The 19,570-nt window shown below is 42.6% G+C and overlaps 1 protein-coding gene and 1 long non-coding RNA gene across 5 annotated transcripts in view; one reads left to right on the top strand and one right to left on the bottom strand.

Moving 5' to 3' along the window:
• Positions 1 to 18,893, bottom strand: part of LOC115159280 (exportin-7) — a 32,180-nt gene extending 13,287 nt beyond the window's left edge. For 2 of the 4 annotated variants that reach the window (XM_029708848.1, XM_029708850.1), the window contains exons 1-21: positions 18,787 to 18,893; positions 13,182 to 13,328; positions 12,942 to 13,035; positions 12,758 to 12,839; positions 12,585 to 12,669; positions 12,401 to 12,469; positions 11,272 to 11,376; positions 10,974 to 11,139; positions 10,812 to 10,885; positions 10,615 to 10,734; positions 10,121 to 10,267; positions 9,781 to 9,953; positions 9,490 to 9,683; positions 8,983 to 9,088; positions 7,069 to 7,204; positions 3,572 to 3,645; positions 3,415 to 3,495; positions 3,258 to 3,321; positions 3,049 to 3,157; positions 2,701 to 2,896; positions 2,330 to 2,437 (exon numbers count right to left, since the gene is read on the bottom strand). In XM_029708848.1, coding sequence (XP_029564708.1) covers positions 2,330 to 2,437; positions 2,701 to 2,896; positions 3,049 to 3,157; positions 3,258 to 3,321; positions 3,415 to 3,495; positions 3,572 to 3,645; positions 7,069 to 7,204; positions 8,983 to 9,088; positions 9,490 to 9,683; positions 9,781 to 9,953; positions 10,121 to 10,267; positions 10,615 to 10,734; positions 10,812 to 10,885; positions 10,974 to 11,139; positions 11,272 to 11,376; positions 12,401 to 12,469; positions 12,585 to 12,669; positions 12,758 to 12,839; positions 12,942 to 13,035; positions 13,182 to 13,328; positions 18,787 to 18,879 — 2,423 coding nt within the window. In that variant the 5' untranslated portion in view covers positions 18,880 to 18,893. The remainder of the gene's footprint in view (positions 1 to 2,329; positions 2,438 to 2,700; positions 2,897 to 3,048; positions 3,158 to 3,257; positions 3,322 to 3,414; positions 3,496 to 3,571; positions 3,646 to 7,068; positions 7,205 to 8,982; positions 9,089 to 9,489; positions 9,684 to 9,780; positions 9,954 to 10,120; positions 10,268 to 10,614; positions 10,735 to 10,811; positions 10,886 to 10,973; positions 11,140 to 11,271; positions 11,377 to 12,400; positions 12,470 to 12,584; positions 12,670 to 12,757; positions 12,840 to 12,941; positions 13,036 to 13,181; positions 13,329 to 18,786) is intronic. The other 2 variants (XM_029708849.1, XM_029708851.1) reach the window with 1 other exon arrangement.
• Positions 16,517 to 17,590, top strand: LOC115159282 (uncharacterized). The gene is made up of 3 exons (XR_003868876.1): positions 16,517 to 16,618; positions 16,991 to 17,135; positions 17,233 to 17,590. It is a non-coding gene; the product is annotated as an uncharacterized LOC115159282 (long non-coding RNA).
• Positions 18,894 to 19,570: the final 677 nt, after the last annotated feature.

Raw genomic sequence — 19,570 nt, 5'->3', positions numbered from 1 at the left:
GACTTGTTTTACTGTGGATATAGATACGTTTGTGCCCGTTTCGTCCAGCATCTTCACAAGGTCCTTTGCTGCTGTTCTGGGATTGATTTGCACTTTTCGCACCAAACTATGCTCATCTCTAGGAGACAGAACGTGTCTCCTTCCTGAGCGGTATGATGGCTGCGTGGTCACATGGTGTTTATACTTGCGTACTATTGTTTGTACAAATGAACGTGGTACCTTCAGGAGTTTGCTCCCAAGGATGAACCAGACTTGTGGAGGTCTACAATTTTGTTTCTGAGGTCTTGGCTGATTTCTTTTCATTTTCCCATGACGTCAAGCAATGAGGCACTGAGTTTGAAGGTAGGCCTTGAAATACATCCACAGTTACACCCCCAATTGACTCAAATTATGTCATTTAGCCTATCAGAAGCTTCTAAAGCCATGACATTTTCTGGAATTTTCCAAGCTGTTTAAAGGCACAGTTAACTAATATGTAAACTTCTGACCCACTGGAATTGTGATAGTGAATTATAAGTGAAAAAAATCTGTCTGTAAACAACGGTTGGAAAAATTACTTGTGTCAAGCACAAATTAGATGTCCTAACCGACTTGTCAAAACTATAGTTTGTTAACAAAAAATTTGTGGAGTGGTTGAAAAATGAGTTTTAATGATGCCAACCTAAGTGCATGTAAACTTCCGACTTCAACTGTATATTCACTGTGACAGACAAGCAAACAGCGTCAAATAGTACTGTTGGGTTCTGAAAATATGAAATATACTTATTCATGTTCCTGAGGGAGAGAGGGGAATGTATAATGTTTACATTCTGTCCGTATGCGTTATTGTTAGCCATAAGGGACCATATGGGAGGAAGAGAGAGATTCTGGTACGAGTCAACATGACAGCCGTGAGTGTGGATGAGTGAGCACTTCAGGGTAGAAGTCAGGTCAGATGGAGGAAGAACAGATATCATCAAGGTTCTATCTAGCAACAGAGATGCATTGGCTGTTCAGATGTGTAGGAGGAGACTCCGCATAGGAGAAAATGGGTAAAAAAAATATATATTTTTTAAAAATCACTTTTTATATTGTACCTTTATTTAACTAGGCAAGTCAGTTAAGAACAAATTCTTATTTTCAATGACGGCCTAGGAACAGTGGGTTAACTGCCTTGTTCAGGGGCAGAACTACAGATGTTTTCCTTGTCAGCTCAGGGATTCGATCTTGCAACCTTTCGGTTACTTAGTCCAACGCTCTAACCACTAGGCTACATGCCGCCCCATATGAGTGCTTGGGTGAATGTTATTTTGTCTTATGCAGCTGTATTGACCCAATGGGTGAATAAACTTGGTTTAAGCTTTACTAATCGCTCGTGAGTTTTAATAGGTTCATTTAGAACCTAACAGTACCAATAGCATTAAATCAGCACTATGGACAGCTTTCAATCAATTCCCTGTGAATCTGACCTATCGCTTTTGATAATGTAACATGGAATATTTTTGCGAACGTCTACTTCCTTGAGCGCTTTCGCAGACACAATGCATTAGGTGTTTTGTTAGCAGCCGCAGTTTATATTTTGGAGCCTCTATAGTGCAACACAGCTGAAGTTTGGGAGTTCTTTGAATGAAAAAACTGTAGAGGAGAAATGTTGGATGTAAATGACCTACCGTGACTGTGTCGAGAGGTTGCGTGTTGCAGTGCATGTCATAGAAGCCATGTAGACATTTTCTATTGGGGACTTTGTATCGAGTATCCTAAATAAAGGTAGGCTTCTAGTGTTGCACATTTTGTATTTTTGCATTAGTGTGACATAACATTTTCTAACTTTAGAAAATCTATATTATTGTTCCAGAGTTCCTATAAAAAAATTAAGCGGGAAGGTGCTAGATCAGGAATCCGGCGTTAATAATGGAATCCGCAGTAGGGAAAACAGCCCCACTTCCCCCCTATGGCCAGTATTGTTTTTGTTTTGTTGACGAAGTAGAGTTGGGGAGAGTCGCGCATTGTGATAAAAAAAGAAATTGCAGTACACCGCTGTTCTATTGCACATGCAATGATGTCAGAGGGGAATAAACAGTGTTCGTTGTCTGCAGAAACTTCATTGTCATATCACAAATGGACATGGCAGTTTCACCATTAAGAATTCCAGCTTTAATCTCGACACAGGGTTAGAGGTCGAGGGAGAAGTGTCAGGGTTCTGGTAGCATTGCATATTTAGTATTTCCGCATTAGTGCAACATCGAAATTGTACATATTTATTCCAGTTGCCATAATTTTTTCCCCCTCGGGAATCAGGGAGGCACTTGGTCGGAAAATCAGGGCTAGAGGAGTGTGCATGTTTGTGTACCTGTTGTGGACGAGCTCAGCCATGAGCTTTAGGACAGGAGTGGTGCATGCTGGTACGTGGTACCAGAGTTCTATTGCTCTCTGCAGAATGGGCATGTAGGCTGGGTAGCTGGGGGAGGGGTTAAGGACAAAACTGTCAACCAATGACACTCCCTGCTTCTAGTAAAGGACACCACTTTGTCAATCACAACTCCGCTGTTACAGTGATTCCCTATTCTGTGACAGACAGGAATGCATTGTCTAGAAGAAATATGACTAACATTCTGTAACCTTGCAACCTCCTAAGCCCTGGTCAGTAAAGGTCAGGGGTTACAGGTCAGGTTAGAGGACAGGATTGAGGTTGTATAGAGGTCTGGGGTCAGTGAAGGATACATCCAGTCGAAGAGCATCATGAAGCTGGTCTTGGCGTTGAAGGCAAAGGCGATACCTCTCAGGTCTCTGACCAGCCCCACCAACGTCCTCTTGGCCTCCTGCTCGTTGAACGTGTTGGTGCTGAACATCTGAGCAACCGCTTCAAACGCTGCCGTCAGGGGCAGCATGAACTGTTCAAACTGGTCCTCATCCTCACCTACACACACACGAAAAGGTGAAAGAATGAAAAGTTACCCAAATAAGAAATATTACTGATAATTGTGTAGATATGTATGTATGTATGTATGTATGTATGTATGTATGTATGTATGTATGTATGCATGCATGTATGTGTGTGTGTGTGTCTACCTAGGTCAACCATCAGCAGACGTCCCAGCGCGGTGTAGAATGTGGTGCGGCATCTCATGTCGCTGAGGTTTGATTGGTTGTTCACGCCCAGGAAGGAGAAGTGCTCGCTCTGACATAGGAGAAAAGCCAAGGGCATTACGAAAAAATAACTGAATCAAAAAGCATAAATTGAGTTTCAGGAGGTTAGGGGTCAGGGTAAGGGTTCTTACTGTGTGGTTGTTCAGCATGAACTGAACAGCGCTGAGTTTCACCAACTTCCTCACACTGCTGTATGTACACACACACCGTCAAGGAGACAACACAGGAGCTGGAAATTAATCAAAACGAAATCCCCCCCCCCCTTTTCTCACACACGGTAAAGGATATCCTATGGAAAGGTCGTTGAGTAACTGAAGTGTCTTTGAGGTGATCGGTTCACACTGGCCCCAGTACTTCAGATTGGTGATGCTGCAATCACAAATGGTAATCAATCAATCGTTACTTCATAGTACCAGTACTAGTACCAATACCACAGTAAACTCACATTTTTCCGATGAAGACGCTGAGTACCATGGTCTCATCATTTAGCCCCAGAACCTCTGACAGCCGCCGGTACAGCTGGGACACACACAGACACACGTTATTAACCATTGGAACACCAACCTAAAAGAGAGAGCAGCTACACAGCTAAAGTAGGAGAGAACTAGGATATAATCATCTGCAGCGTGACACCAGCCATACATCTCATTTACATTTAAGTCATTTAGCAGACGCTCTTATCCAGAGCGACTTACAAATCTCCACAGGGTTGACGACAAAACACACATCAACTCTGCTCGCATCTCCCCAGCATGGCCGTACATTCCACCACAGCTCTGAGGTATATTAGTGTGTGTGAGCAAAATGCCTTTTGTGAACGAACATACCTTCCCCCCCTTACTAGCTCTGATTTTGCTGATAGTAAACTACTGTATTTAGGAAAAAAGTACTATTAATGAGAACATGCATAAGGAAGGTATTCAGACCCCTTCCCCTTTTCCACATTTTGTTACATTACAGCCTTTTCTAAAATAGATTTGTTTTTGCTAATGTATATCACAGATTTTTACCTTGTCAGCTCGGGGATTCGATCTTGCAACCTTTTGGTTACTGGCCCGATGCTCTAGCCACTAGGCTACCTGATGCTACAAGCTCGGCACACCTGTATTTGGGGAGTTTCTCCCATTCTTCTCTGCAGATCCTCATAAGTGCTGTCAAGTTGGATGGGGAGAGTTGCTGCACAGCCATTATCAGGTCTCTCCAGAGATGTTCGATCAGGTTCAAGTCTGGGCTCTGGCTGGGCCACTCGAGATTCAGAGACCTGTCCGGAAGCAGGTTTTCATCAAGGATGTCTCTATACTTTGCTCCGTTCATCTTTCCCTTGATCCTGACTGGTCTCCCAGTCTCTGAAAAATATCCCCGCAGCATAATGCTGCCACCCCCATGTTTCACCGTAGGAATGGTGCCAGGTTTCCTCCAGATGTGATGCTTGGCATTCAGGCCAAAGAGTTCCAGCTAGGTTTCATCAGACTAGAGAATCTTGTTTCTCATGGTCAGAGTTCTTTAGATGCCTTTTGGCAAACGCCAAGCGGGCTGTCATGTGCCTTTTACTGAGGAGTGGCTTCCGTCTGACCACTCCACCATAAAGGCCTGACTGATGGAGTGCTGCAGAGATGGTTGTCCTTCTGGAAGGTTCTCCCATCTCCACAGAGGAACTCTGAAGCTCTGTCAGAGTGACCAACGGGTTCTTTGTCACCTCCCTGACCAATGCCCTTCTCCCCCGATTGCTCAGTCTGGCCGGGCGGCTAGCTTTAGGAAGAGGTGGTTCCAAACTTCTTCCATTTAACAATGATGGAGGCCAGAGTGTTCTTGAGGTCCTTCAATGCTGCAGACATTTTTTGGTACCATTCCCCACATCTGTGCCTTGACACAATCCTGCCTCGGAGCTCTATGGACTATTCATTTGACCGCATGGCTTGGTTGTTGCTCTAACATGCACTGTCAACTGTGCGACCTTATATAGACAGGTGTGCCTTTCCAAATCATGTCCAATCAATTGCATTTGCCACAGGTGGACTCCAATCAAGTTGTAGAAACATCTCAAGAATTATGAATGGAAACAGGATGCACCTGAGCTCAATTTCCAGTCTGATAGCAAAAGTTCTTAAGACTTATGTAAATAAGGTATTTCTGTTTTGTCATTATGGGGTAGTGTATGTAGATTGATGAGGAAATGTTTTTATTTAATCGATTTTAGAATAAGGCTGTAACGTAACAAAATGTGGAAAGGGGTCTGAATACTTTCCGAATGCACTGTACGTGGTTGTCCAACCTAGCTGTCTTAAGATGAAATCTCTAACTAAGTCGCTAAATGTTTAAAATGTCAAACGGAAATGTGAGGTAGTGTGTGTGTGTGGTAGTGTTACATTAAGCAGAGCTTAGGGTGATTTGCCTAAGTAGCGGGAGGGAAGGTGGGGGATTAGAGTGAGGGGTATGTATCATCTGCTGGTCTTTATTGTTTTGTAATCTGACAGGTCAGACTCATACGGTCCATCTCACACATACACACCCTGAAATATCAGACATTCCAGAGCCCTCATCATACGAATTATTCTACAACTCCCCTGCCTCCACCCCACTTCCATTGGGCTCTCTCTGGCTAGCAATGTTAGCAGTAACACTGACCATGCCACTAGGAAGGGGTAGGAGAGGATTACTATAACACCAAACAGACATGTAGCGCGGGGGGGGGGGGGGGGGGGGGGGGCTGCTCTCTCTACTGTCGCCACTTATCTGGGCTGTTCACATTTTGCAGCCTCTGCCCAGCACAAAGAAAACGCAGTCAGTCAGCCCAAGTTGTATTGTAGAAAGGCTGTGTCTGCTTTAACACACCCACAGACAATGGAGTCTGGGACAAAAGAGCTGCTAGTTAAAATATAACATAACTAACTAGTAACAGTCTAAGAGAGGGAGGGAGGGAGAGAGAGAGAGGGAGAGAGATTAACAGAGTTAGTCAGACATTTAATAGGATAGGATAAACTGTATTGTCTAGGCTTGGACGCTATCCAGATTTTCATATCGTCCTTCTCTCATTCTGGGATTTATGGTATTACTGGCATAGCACACAAGGGGGTGCTAAAAACGCAAGAAAAATCCATTGGGCATCTATTACCAGAATGCTAACAAATTTAGCACAAACAAATAGCGAAATCACAGATGCTGTTAGCTAAATGCTAACAAGCGAAAACGAACATAAAATAATTGCAAAGACAGAAAAATCCAGGTTGTAAAGTTATACAATAATGGCTAGTAGCTACCGAATATAATTTTTGGTGAATGTGGCCATTTACAAGAGAAATTGTGTAAATGAACAAAGGGGATGCAGCACGTGTACACGGAGCAGATGGGAGAACAGAGGGGGAAAAAAATATTTAAAAAATAATAATAATATTCACTAGTAAAAAGCAAAGGAAAACAAAATGGTAGCTGTACAGATAACTCATCCAGAGTTCTGAATTCTGGCAGAAATCCATTAGAAAATATCTGATGGCAAACACTTAGTTTCATACAAGTGTAACTTCACCTCACGTGCGCTGTACAAACAGACTCGCCGATAGATATAGAACGCCATCAGCTCGCTTTCTCCCATTGTGCTATTTACTGTACTAACACGTGACTGGCTCAACTGATTCCCGGGGAACTACGTTAAGCTTCATAATGTGACAGGTGAAATGAAGAAGGCAATCGGCTTAGTCTCCTAACGTATTGCACAAGTTGACTGAAGGTATTAACTTAAAAAAAGTAGCTACAACTATTCAAATTTATTGAAAAACTGCAAAGAAAGACCATCCTGTGGCTTTTTCTAAACACCCTGGTATACGGTATACCGCTCAAGCCTAGTATTGTCCTAGACACAATACTGCTGTGGATCATCTCAACATTAGATCACGTTTCAGGTCTGAAGCATAACAGTGTGTGTGTGGTAACAGTAAAAGTACTTACCTTGGAGGACTTTTGCACCTGGTCTCCGATGTAGATTTTCCTGAACTGTTCGAAGAAGCTGAGCATGGCCAACTCCAACCGCTCGTTACCCGCCTGGGCCAGCCGCGAGTCTGTTAGGTTCATCAGCTGGAGCACCCTGAGACGACACACACACTGATCAATTCATCTGCTGCAGCATCCATAGTAGGGCTGTCCCAGACAACAACAAATCTTCGACCGAGAGCGGTCCTGTTCTTTCCACCGATCGAAATGTTTAACCTTATTTTTCTATTTATAGACAGACACACCCCCTATGCGTTTGAATAAAAACGACATATGCAATGAGCTTGTCCGATGCTTTAAGCACACCGTTTGACTAAATCATTACGACAGATGACTCAAAAGAGCCCGATGGTCATACTTTAAAAAACGACAGCGAGTGCCTGTGTGACTGGCGCACGTTGTCTCGCTCTCCTCCCTACTGCAGCGAAAAGGCACCACAGCAACTGTTTATTGCGCTGTCCGTGTTGATGCTGCACCATCATTACAGCCATTTAGTTTTACTTGTTTCTAACTGAAATGTTTTGGTTACCGAAATCCCTAAATTGTTCGGGAAAAACATTCCCTATTCCCTCAACCCTTGCTCTCTTACGTGAAACATGTAAGCATCGCATGCGACCAACATGGCCTGACCTATAGCCTATCATAATCACATAAACACTGGTAATAAACTCAGAACACTGCTGTTAGATTACAATATCATTTTTTCTGACCATTTAGAAGTGTAAACACTAAGTGTCCTTTCTAACCATTTGTTTATTTATTTATAAAGCCTTTATTACAGCAGACTAAAACCTGTTGCATGCATTCGTGAATTGCGGTTTATTTATTGCTCAGGCTAATTATTCAAAGCTCCCTCTGAATTTAATCTTAAATCTAAAATGCTCGATTGCATTTCAATGCCTGAATGTCTCCTACAGTGTGTGATGGCATGAACAAATGAATGATTGATACAGTAGCCTATATATATATTGAAATATAGGCCTAAGTAAGTTACAGTATTAAGACTAAACAGGACCTGTTCTTAAGCCTCCAGTTCGATGGTGGTTATACAAAGCTACGATACAAAGCCTATTAATGATAATCACTTATTATTAGAACGATGATCATAATAACAATATGAAGGAGATCAAGAACAAGGAGGGTATAGGAGCGACAGCTGCGTGCGTATTATCTGACAAACAGGTGCTGTTAGATTACAATATAATTGTTCTGCCTGTTTGGAACGGTAAATTAAGTAATACCAGTCTATTGTAATGAGAAAAAAAAGTGTGTAAAGCCTTTATTAAAGCAATGAAAAGCTTAAAGAAAAACAGCTGAATCTGTGAAATTGCTTTATCCAACATTTTGTCGTTGCATGAGGCTTGGTGCACACGGAATCAGTAAGCTATTAAGCCAAAACACTCAAACAGGCAACAGAAGCTAGATCTGCCTTACTTCTGTAGATATACATGGTTGGCTTATAAAGCCAGGCACATTTAACAGTTAGAAAATTGGGTCTATAATCAATAGCCTTAGACAATAAGGCAAGGGCTGTTTCCTCGTCTCTGCTGCTGAGGCCTCCGCTGCCATGTTCTCAATCCCCATATACAGCTTAACTCTGCTATTATGCACATAGCAACATAGGGAAAAGAGGCAATTCTACGGCGCACTAAAGATAATGTTTCAGAACCATTGACAGCGACCGTATCCAACACTGGAGAAAGCGCATGTTAGAAAATAATTTGATTTATTAGCGTTGCGCCATTATTTTTACAGCCTATCGACCAATCAACGGACCAGTCGACTAAATGGGGTCAGCCCTGATCCGGAGGTATATTAACAATAGGACATATAGGTGGCGGTATTGGTTAGGTTGCTTGTGTGCGGACGTACCGACAGACTAGTTCTCCGTCCATGGCATCTTGTTCATCTGTGGAGGCGAAGGACACTCTTCCTCCAATGACCGCCCCGATTATATACACCAACCATGTTAACCTTCCTGTAGAGACATAATTATATACACCAACCATGTTAACCTTCCTGTAGAGACATAATTATATACACCAACCATGTTAACCTTCCTGTAGAGACATAATTATATACACCAACCATGTTAACCTTCCTGTAGAGACAATTATATACACCAACCATGTTAACCTTCCTGTAGAGACATAATTATATACACCAACCATGTTAACCTTCCTGTAGAGACATAATTATATACACCAACCATGTTAACCTTCCTGTAGAGACATAATTATATACACCAACCATGTTAACCTTCCTGTAGAGACAATTATATACACCAACAACAGCAACCTGCCTGGTAACAAAAACATGTGTTTGTTTAAAGCGCTATTTTGTCACATATTTCATTGATTGAGAGGGAGAGAGACTCACCCTCCTGGACAGTGATGTCGATGGTACTAGAGTTGGTAGACTGCAGTAGTTCCTGGTAGGTCTGTGCTGATTGGTCAAAAAGCTGGACCAATAGGGCACATGTCTTCTCGTATTCACAGCGACCGATGGTGGAGAGCTGGTCTAACTGCTGCTGGACTAAACCTGCGTCATCTAGAGGGTCCTCAAGCCCATCCCTACACACACACACACACACACACACACACACACACACACACACGTGAAAATGGTTTCAAAGTTCCACAATTTGACCTGTGAGTGTGAGACAGTTACCTGAGGATGATGCAGACAGACTCAAGGCGTGAGGTGATGTAGGCCTTGGTGACTTCAGGTGTGTATGTCTCTAGCAGGTGAGGCTCGGTGGCTTTAACATAAGGGACCGACGCTGCCAGGCGCTGCCACAGGCTCAACAGGTAGTGGACAGAGTTAGGGGCAAACTCCCAGTGCTGAAACACACACAATATAAAAAGGTTAACATACAACAATGACAATCTTTTTCTGATATACCAATAAGGAGGAAAAAGGTTTCAGCAGAACATTAACCCTTGCATCTAACATACCATCCCACAAGTGACATGACTAAGGCATAGGAGCCCACACACACATACAGTACCTGTAAACTGGTGACAGTAAAGTTGGCTATAAGCCTAATGACTTCTGGGTAGTTTTCTACTTTGACCAGCTCTCCTAGCTGGTAGTTACTCTTCAGCCGCGCCAACAGACGACAAAACTCATGGTAGTTGTTAGGGTCTGAGAGGCTCTGGAACACAAGCACAGCAGCACTGGTTGAGGCACATGATGTGGGATCAGAGAAATACGGTTCAGCAAGAAAAATAACCCAAAAAGCAAGGATGGATCTGAAGGGAGAACATCATTTTACACCGCACAGGGTCATGTAGCCTAGTGGTTAGAGCGTTGGACTAGTAACCGAAATGTTGGAAGATCGAATCCCCGAGCTGACCAGGTAAAAATCTGTCGTTCTGCCCCTGAACCCACTGTTCCTAGGCCGTCATTGAAAATAAGAATTTGTTAAGTGACTTGCCTAGTTAAATAAAGGTAAAACATTTTTTTTTTTAAATGTAACACGCAACAGTGTGTGTGTAATACCTGTGGGTTCTCTAGTATCCTCTTGACTCCGTCCACCAGGTGAGAGAGGAACTTGGCTCGCTCTGCGTTGTTGAACAGAGACCTCCGCACCGACGCTATCTGGACTAGACACGACAACACCTACACACAAACCATTAAACACTACACCCATTATGTTCTGAAGTGAATATACCAGACACACATTCAGCTTTACTCACCAACGGGGACAGGGAGGGAGGGATGGAATGATACAAATCAAAAAAGAGCTGGAGAGTGGAGGAATCCAAAAACGCTGTGAGAGAAAGAGAGACAGGTTAAGTTACTACACAGTAATGGGTGGCACAGCACAGCTATTTTACAGAATTGGCAGAAGGTGTCACCTGATCTCCAGGAGGTGGGGATCTGAACAGTGCAGAGGTCATCAGAGGACTCGTCTGTGGACGTTCCGATGAAGTCATAGTTCAGACAGTTGTGGCTGAGCTTCAGCAGCTGCATCAGCAAACCATGCTGACTCTCATCATTCAGGTTCAGGTTCTTACCCGACGCCTACACACACACACACACACACACGTTTAGGTCCCAAGAACGACTGGAAATGTCAATACGTTACTATAATCTCTGACACACAGGCTGCTGCTGCTACTACGACTATTGCTACTGCCACCACCAAACACACACCTGTTTGAGGAGATTGCAGGACAGGGTGAATATGTCGAAGAGGGACGAGTCTCTGAACGACGACGCAATCTTCCTGTGTTTGGTCAGTGGGTGGCTGGTGTCTGCCTGTACACACAAACACAGATTTAACTCACACACACCCCAAACACCACTTTCAAAAACATACAACACCACTTTAAATGAGAGGAAAGCAGGGGAAATAAGAGTAGATCATTTCCCCCAACATCGGACACCCCCCTAACATCGGACACCCCCCTAACATCGGACACCCCCCTAACATCGGACACCCCCCTAACGGTTGGATGATTAAATCACCTCAAGCTCAACATTTAAACGGCCTGGAAAATAATAGTACGTTTTGCGACCAAAGACACCATTCTAGCTAGCTGACCACTGATTTCCATTGCAGTTTATGCAAGTTAGGTTTTGAGAGTTTTCAAAAAAAGTAACACACATTTTGTGGGACACACTGTATATTGTAAAATTTGACTGCGCGACAGACCACACATTTAATATCAAACTTTTTACCTAAATTATTCACTCATGTATATGTGAATATTAAACTGTTATCTACTTTCTCAAAACATAAGATTAATCTGTAAAACAAATAATTGAGATATTATTTGGTTACAACACTGAAGAAGACGTTGGTGAAGAACCATTAAGAGTCTACAGGAGGCCACACCGGGCTATGCAATGGAAAGTTGACAGGCAAGCCATTTTTTTTTTGGCTGGAAGGCTAGCCAACTATCTAGTAAACACTTCGGATACGAGGTTGGTGTCTCTTTTAACAAAATTAAAACAGACAGATCTTGTAATTGAACAAAATAGTATGGTGGCCAATAATTGGGGACTGTATGCCGATAATACGGGACGTTTTTTTGTTTGTTGCTAAACCGCTTATCAAAAAGCGAACAGTAGTAGTATTTCCACTGAAATGTCAAACAAGCTAATTGCTAACCTGTTAGCTAACATTTTTACTACACCAACGATCACAAAACATTAATGGCTTGATCACAAGACACCTTCAACAGTGTTAATAGATTTCTTAAACGCTGCTGAATATGCCAATAACACGAGGTGCTACGCTAGAGATGTGGAGGAGAGGAAAGAGTGAGATGTAGTGTACCTGGTTGATCTCATTGGTCAGTTGGGATAGGATGGTGACGCCTATGATGCAGTGTTCTACACTGTCCTGCTGACAGACAGACAGAGATACAGGCAGATTCGATCAGCTCACTTCCCGTTTCAAGAAAACACATTCTATTGGCTAAAACACATTCTATTGGCTACACAGACACACACGGTTGTACCTGTAGGAAGCGTGTGACGTCCGCGATGACGTTTCTGAAGACATAGTCGTCTTTCTGACAGTCGAACCAGCCAAGCTTGGTGATCCTGGAGGAGACAAACACAAGGAGAGAATTACTCACATGGACGAGAGAGGGATGAGGAGGAGGAGAGAGGGGAGCGAAGAGACGTTTACCTGGAGTACAGCTGGATCAGAGCCTGGGTAACAAACTCGGCCAACTTCGGCCGCGTCGCCAGATAGTTCAGCACATAGTTCCCTGCACACACACACACACACACACACACACAGATATCAGCCTTATGGACTGACTTGTAGAGCATGATTATAGACTGGTGAGATGTGTGTGAGTGAGTCTTACGGATGTCAATGCGCTGCTCCAAAGGAAGAGGGTTGCTTGTACGCGATACCAGTTTAGACAGACAGGTAGCTGCAAGGAGTTGAGAGTAGGAAGACTGGAGAGAGAAAGAGAGAGAGGGAGGGATATGGGGATACAGGCATAGACAGGAGACACCGCAACATCAGCGGAGGTTTTTTTTGATCAAGTAATAATGTAATATCAACAGTTTATTGATATAGCGTCAGTGTGTGTACTACTCACGCTGCCTCTCTCCAGTAGTAGCTGACACTTGCTGAGACAGTCGGGGCTGTTAGTGAACTCCACCAGAGCTTTCTCTGCCTGCAACCTCACCCCCGTCTCTGTTGTCTCGTACAGCTGCTTACACAGGATCTCTAACTGGGCTAGGCTCTACACACACACACACACACACACACACACACACACACGAGAGAAACATGAAGTGAGTAGAGCACCAAAAGCGTCCCTTGTCAAGCGCCAGGAGACGGGCGTATAGGTGTAAACAGGTGTATTGGGCCGTGTTCAGTACGGCACAACGATGTAGAACGTTCAGACAGAAATAAGTCAAGACCACAGCCCATTTTACACAACAGACATGCCTCGCTCTCATTTTTACAACGAGAAAGTTAACCAAAATAAACATTCAGTAGCACCCTATTGAACGTGCCCCTCCTTAGATAGGAACACAGGGGCTAGACAGACAGGGAGACAGGTGTAGTAGTGGTTAAAGGGGCTGGGTGAGACTAGTCGCCAGATAGTGCGTTGTACTGGGGTAATGGTTAGTTAACTTACTAACATACCAACTAAACCCATCCACTTAACTGACACTAAATCCACCAGTAACATTGCTGCCCGAGTATTCACCTCAGCTACCTTCAGTAACACCATTGTTGTAAAGAACTATTTACCCAATCACGCACCTCCCAGCTAGCCTGACCGACACCATATTGTTTAAAGGACTAGTCAGCAGAATCCCAAATAGTGTAATGCTAGCTGCTGATATAGTACAGTATGTACTAGTATAGATAGGGTGGGAGCCACATGGCTGGGGAGAAGGACTGCCACACATAGATAAGAGCTCAATACCCCAACACTACTGCTGAAACACACACACACACTAATATGGCTCCTACGAATACACAGTCCTGATGCTGTGTAGTACATAGCTGGCTAAGGGATGTGGGCTACCTAGATGTCATACCAGGTTCCTGAGAACCGTGTCAAGATCTAATGGTCTGAGCAGGCCAAAATAGAATATGTGTGTGTGTGTGCGTGTCGTGCATGATGACTTCGCAATAAGAGACAGTTACATCACACGGTCAGGCATCCTGACCAGAAAGCGCATCCCTCAGTGTGAATGCACCTGCAGTAATTATTGATAAGCTATCTATCCGGGTCTCTCACGAGCCCGCTAAGCTAAAGTTACCTAAATACTGACACCGCGGATCTCTAAATTGTGTATTTCTATGCACAGAATTAACATGGGAGGGGCGATGACAATTTAATCAACACATAGGTAGCTACATGTCCGACTTAGCTATCAACAAAATGATTAGCCAGATACTGTTGCATCAGCAGTGTAGCTGGCTAAGTTAAGTAGTCACCGACAGCTTGAGGTTACTACAAACACAAAAAGGAGCTATGGACAGCATGAGGCAGATATACACAAAGACGTCATTTCAACAGAAACACTGTAGAAAGCACAGTAAATGTGCTTTACAGCATTAAACACCGACTCCATTGTGGGTAAAATTATGAAAAATACTTAACTAATTGGAAGCCTCTGGTAAAAATCACTTTAACATAATGTATTTCTTTTCAGTAATAGCTTATGCCTACTGTAGATTAAAATGATCTGTTCCAGGCAACAATCTCATGCTGTCGGGTGAGACATGAAGCTCAGACTATTTTAGTAAAGTGGGTGTGAAGTGGAATAACATTGACTTGCTTATAAGTATCTTTATTGCTAGCCAACTTTGAATTACTGCATGTTTTCTAACATAACCGAACTAGCTAGCTAGCTGGCTAACGTTGCCACAAGCCATTTCGGTCTTCACTAAATTGCTCGGCAATATCTTGCTGTGCCACCTAGGAAAACGTCACCCATATAATAAATGTTGTGATGATGATAGGCTTCGCTGTACAACAGCTTCTGAATGCCATAAAGAATACACTTGAGGTCAGATACATAACCGTTTGCTGACCAGGAGTGTCTGTATAGCCTCTCCCCACTAACCATTTGTTTAATTTAAACATTGTTCCATAATGTTACAGTATTAGCTAAACCTGTTCACTTTACCAGTAGTACGCAAACATTCGGTGGCACAGAAAGAAAGGAAAAGGTTGTGAGTCGGGTAAACATAAATCTGTGGTATTGTGTAAGCCAGGGCTCTCCAACCCTGTTCCTGGAGAGCTACCGTCCAGCAGGTTTTCCAAGCCTAATCTAGCGCACCTGACAGGGTTCCCTTAGGAAAATTTGCCGCTGGACAACGTGACCAGCAAGATTTCAATTTACCGGACATTTGAGAAACTTACCAGACATCCATATGCATTGGATGCGTAATGCCTTAGGGCGTCCACTCACAGTGCTCAAAATCACATTCAGATTATTGCAATTCATCGTAATAGAATAGAAATTAGCCTGTAGAGTTTTTATAATATAAAGTATGCCAACATGACTTGCTTTTCAATAAAAACCTAACATTGTCCGTTGCATCTTCATCCCTGCTATAAATCATAAACTAATATAATTTAAAACATTTAGCCTTGAAGAACAAGTTGCCTACACAGTAATAAAACAATGTCAAAATATATCTGTAAAATATAATTTGCGAATGACCTGTCCTATAGGCTATTTGCATGAACATTTTAATTAATAAATAACAAAACACGTTTTCGAATACAATCTAGTCCTCTCCAATTTCATTTGCCTAGACGTGAACATTTTAATTAGGCCTAATAAATAGTCCACTCTAGACAGTCACAACATGAAGAAATTATAAAACTGATGTTGGACAATCAAATTCAATATGTAAATAAACATAATTTGTTAAGACTGGGTCATTGAAAAAAAGCTTATTTTACAATGCTCATGTGAAACAAAGACAGAGCCATGTATTTACGAAAGCACTTGTTTCCAAAGTTCAAATGATACCTCTTTTTACACTTCTACTGGGTGATGTTAAATTTATTGTAATTTGAACCATCATGGGGTCTTGACTCGTGTCATATACGTGGCTTACTGATAACTCTGTTTCCTACTATAGGCAGTTGGCTGCCTAGTGACTGCAAAACGAACTCACCGATGTTTCGTTTCCAAGTGCTACTGAATAAGAGCAACTGAAATGAACCAATTGCGCATGATACACATCATTACTCTACTCAAACCATTCCAAATCTTTATACTATACATGACACAGGGGCAGCATATGCTGATCTTGCCTAGGGCGGCAGCAGAACTGCTAGGACCGGGCCTGACCAACACAATCATTTGCCTCTAATTTACATGCGTTTGCGGCGGACCTTGGCCTGCTCAAAGGTAGTCGCTGCTGTTGGGAAGTCAAAACTGTCCAACTCATTGGAGCACCTTGCAGCCTTGTTACTAAGTCCTCAAGAAGGCGTGATCTTGACTCTGTCTCTGGTGTTTACTCTGTTTTGGAGAAAGAATCCCCTCTCAGCAGGTAAACTGGAAACAGGGATAATCAACAAAATCTTTGCCAATTTTGGAGCACATCAACTGGTATTTCCATCTCCCAGACAATTTGGCTGGAAACTATTTTATTTACAAACTTTTCATTTGATTAAAAAAATGTTTAGGTCAAAAGCAGACAGAAACCCTGTCACCTGATTTGAATAATTAGCTGGTTAATCAGCTGCATCAAGTTAGTTACAACTGGGGATGGAGTGGGAAAAAAACTACAGGAGAATAGCTCTCCAGGAACAGGGCTGGAGAGCCCTGGTGTAGGCTATAGCAATGTTTTATCTAGCTGTCTTATTTTAATTTGTTCAATGGCTCAATTGATTTCATAAACTATATTGGATATATGCTGTAGGTTCAAATCAACCCAAGATGATGAACACTGAAGATGGAACAAGGTGCATGACAAGGTGGCCCAGAGGAAGCCAGCTCTTCTCAACCACTACATTGCCCCATTACTTCCAAGAGCTCACAGAGTTTGAATGAAGACCTCTGGTGAGGTACATGTACACACACAACTTGACATGTCCCTTGTCATGGGTCTTTTTACCCACAGTGCTGTAATTCTATTAATTTATTTTTCTATGCTTGTCCTAGGGGTGAGAAGAGCTGACAAATCCAAACTGAGGATGATTGTTCCGGAGCCCCATGAGGAACACCTGACACTGCGCTGACTTCTCTCTTCTGCCCAAAAGGTCCCGTTCTGTGTTTCACTGCCTCTTACCCCAAATCGAGTTGCCTCTGATAAAATTGGAATTGGGTACAATCCTATATCTAACTCCATCTCCCCCCTTGTCTCTCTCTCCACAGCACACCCCAAATATAGTTTTTTAAATTTTTAAAGTGTGGTAATGATGCTCTTATTTGGTTACATGTGTTAACTGTTGTTACTTCTATTGCCAATTCTGTTGTTAATTTGCTGTTACCAATTTGAATAAATGCATGTACAAATGTATTGTTTGTCTTACATTTAGATTAAGACATCAGATTTGCTAGCGTAATACTGCAATTTTATTTACAGCAAAAATGCAATACATTTCATAGTACTATTTTCTTTACTGTAAAATATTACAGCATCGCTAAATGTACAGCAGGGTTGAGAAGAAAACTAGACAAATCCGTATAATGCTGTACTTTTACAGGTTAACGTTTTTCAATGTAGTTAATGTAGTCATTGCCTGAGGTGACAGCTGTAAGTGCTACCTAATGTCAATGGTACAAGGTGTCTGCATGACAGCTCGACATAGCCAGCTACAAGCTAGCTATGTAGAATTGGCTGGAAAGCTGGCTAACGTTAGTTGTGCAAGGTAAATGGGGTATAGCATTAGCAAATCCGCTAACATGTCAGATAGCTAGCTAACTATGCGTGTCAGTTTCGCAATGGAACATCGTTTTGTTTGCATAATGTGCACGGTGTGGTTTAAGTAGCCAACTAACAACAATGCACGAGCTGTCGAGCTAGCGACATTCCAGCTCACAGCGTGTAAAAACTCAATGATATTTCGAAAGGGGTAGCGCGGGAGAAATGTATTGTGCTGATTGTAAGCTAGCAACAGCTAACTCGTTCGCTAACAAATAGCACAACATTGAGGTCTGACCAAGCAAGCCAATCATAATCCAACAATTACATTTGCACGTTAGATACATTTTAGTTCAGAGCGGCGAATGCGGTCTTGAATTGCTAACCATTTAGTGCTAGCTAACAACTTAGCTAGCGTTACTGTAGCAAGTTAGCCCCCCTCCATCTTCTCCTAGCTAGCAGATAGGCCTACCCATTGAACATATCAGTTGAAGGGCTTGTTTGGCGTTACTTCCTTAAATAGGCACGAGATAAAACACAATAACTAGCTGGTACAAGCGACACAATCGCCCAGTTGAAACCGTCCTCTTTCATAAACATAAATGTGTTGTTCTGTCCGCATCTCTAGGTAGTTCGCTAGCTAAACGGCGAAAGTTAACGTTACACGATGACAGGCCACAAGTCAACACTGCAGCCCGCATCCTATTCATATATCCCACACAACCTGTACGGTGACTGCTTAATTGATGCATTCACTCTATATATCAAATAACGTATCTAAATATATATTACAGCTCATTCAAATAGTTATTGTGGATTTATATACTACAAAAACATAAAGCTGTGGTTACCTGCACATGATCCGCCATTTTGCTCCATTCATGCTCCTCTCTCACTCCCCCTAACAAAGTGCATGCGCGCAGATTTTCACATTCAGTAAGCATTTACGCTCGCGACTCGCGCAATCGTTACGAAAGTTGCCCCGTGCAACTTTACAGAATTTAAAAATCCGTAAAATAAAATACCGCTCACATAAAGCAAACCCCGCTCTTTGTTTACATGGCTCTTAAAGGGAAACTGCTTAATTCCGCTATTTTCTGTTCTGAAATTAGTTTAATCAAACACTATAGAAAGGTTTATGAGTGTGGCACTTCATGCTAAACAGTAGTTAAATACGGTTACATATGTGGTCTTCCAGTCCCATGTGTCTGCTTTGGGGATTGGGGACATACATGTTGTAAACCATTGCTTCCTTTAATAATGCTTTGTTTCACAGTCTAGATGAACCCATTGAGCCAACAGAAGTCTTCAGGTCTCATATGGTTACACATCACGGAAGGCTGGTTTCAAACTACCTTTACACTTCACCCCATTTTGACCTAATTATTCTTGCACATATCCAGCCACGTTACAGGCCTAATGTGACTGACAGGATTTGAACTTGGGTCTCCAGGTTCCAAAAAAAGCACATAAACCCCTAAACCAAAACCTGTGCATTCACTCAGGGAACCATTGGGGAGCCAAAACAAGTCCTCAGGTCTCAGCTAACGTTACTCAAGTCGATCACCTCTGTTACACTTTTACATTATCACAGATGGACCAGTAGGCCTAAAAGACCATTCTGAGTGAGGTCAT

Source organism: Salmo trutta, chromosome 23, assembly GCF_901001165.1.
Source record: "Salmo trutta chromosome 23, fSalTru1.1, whole genome shotgun sequence".
Lineage (NCBI taxonomy): Eukaryota > Metazoa > Chordata > Actinopteri > Salmoniformes > Salmonidae > Salmo > Salmo trutta.
The sequence above is the reverse complement of the archived record's forward strand: the minus strand, read 5'-3'. Positions and strand labels throughout refer to the sequence as shown.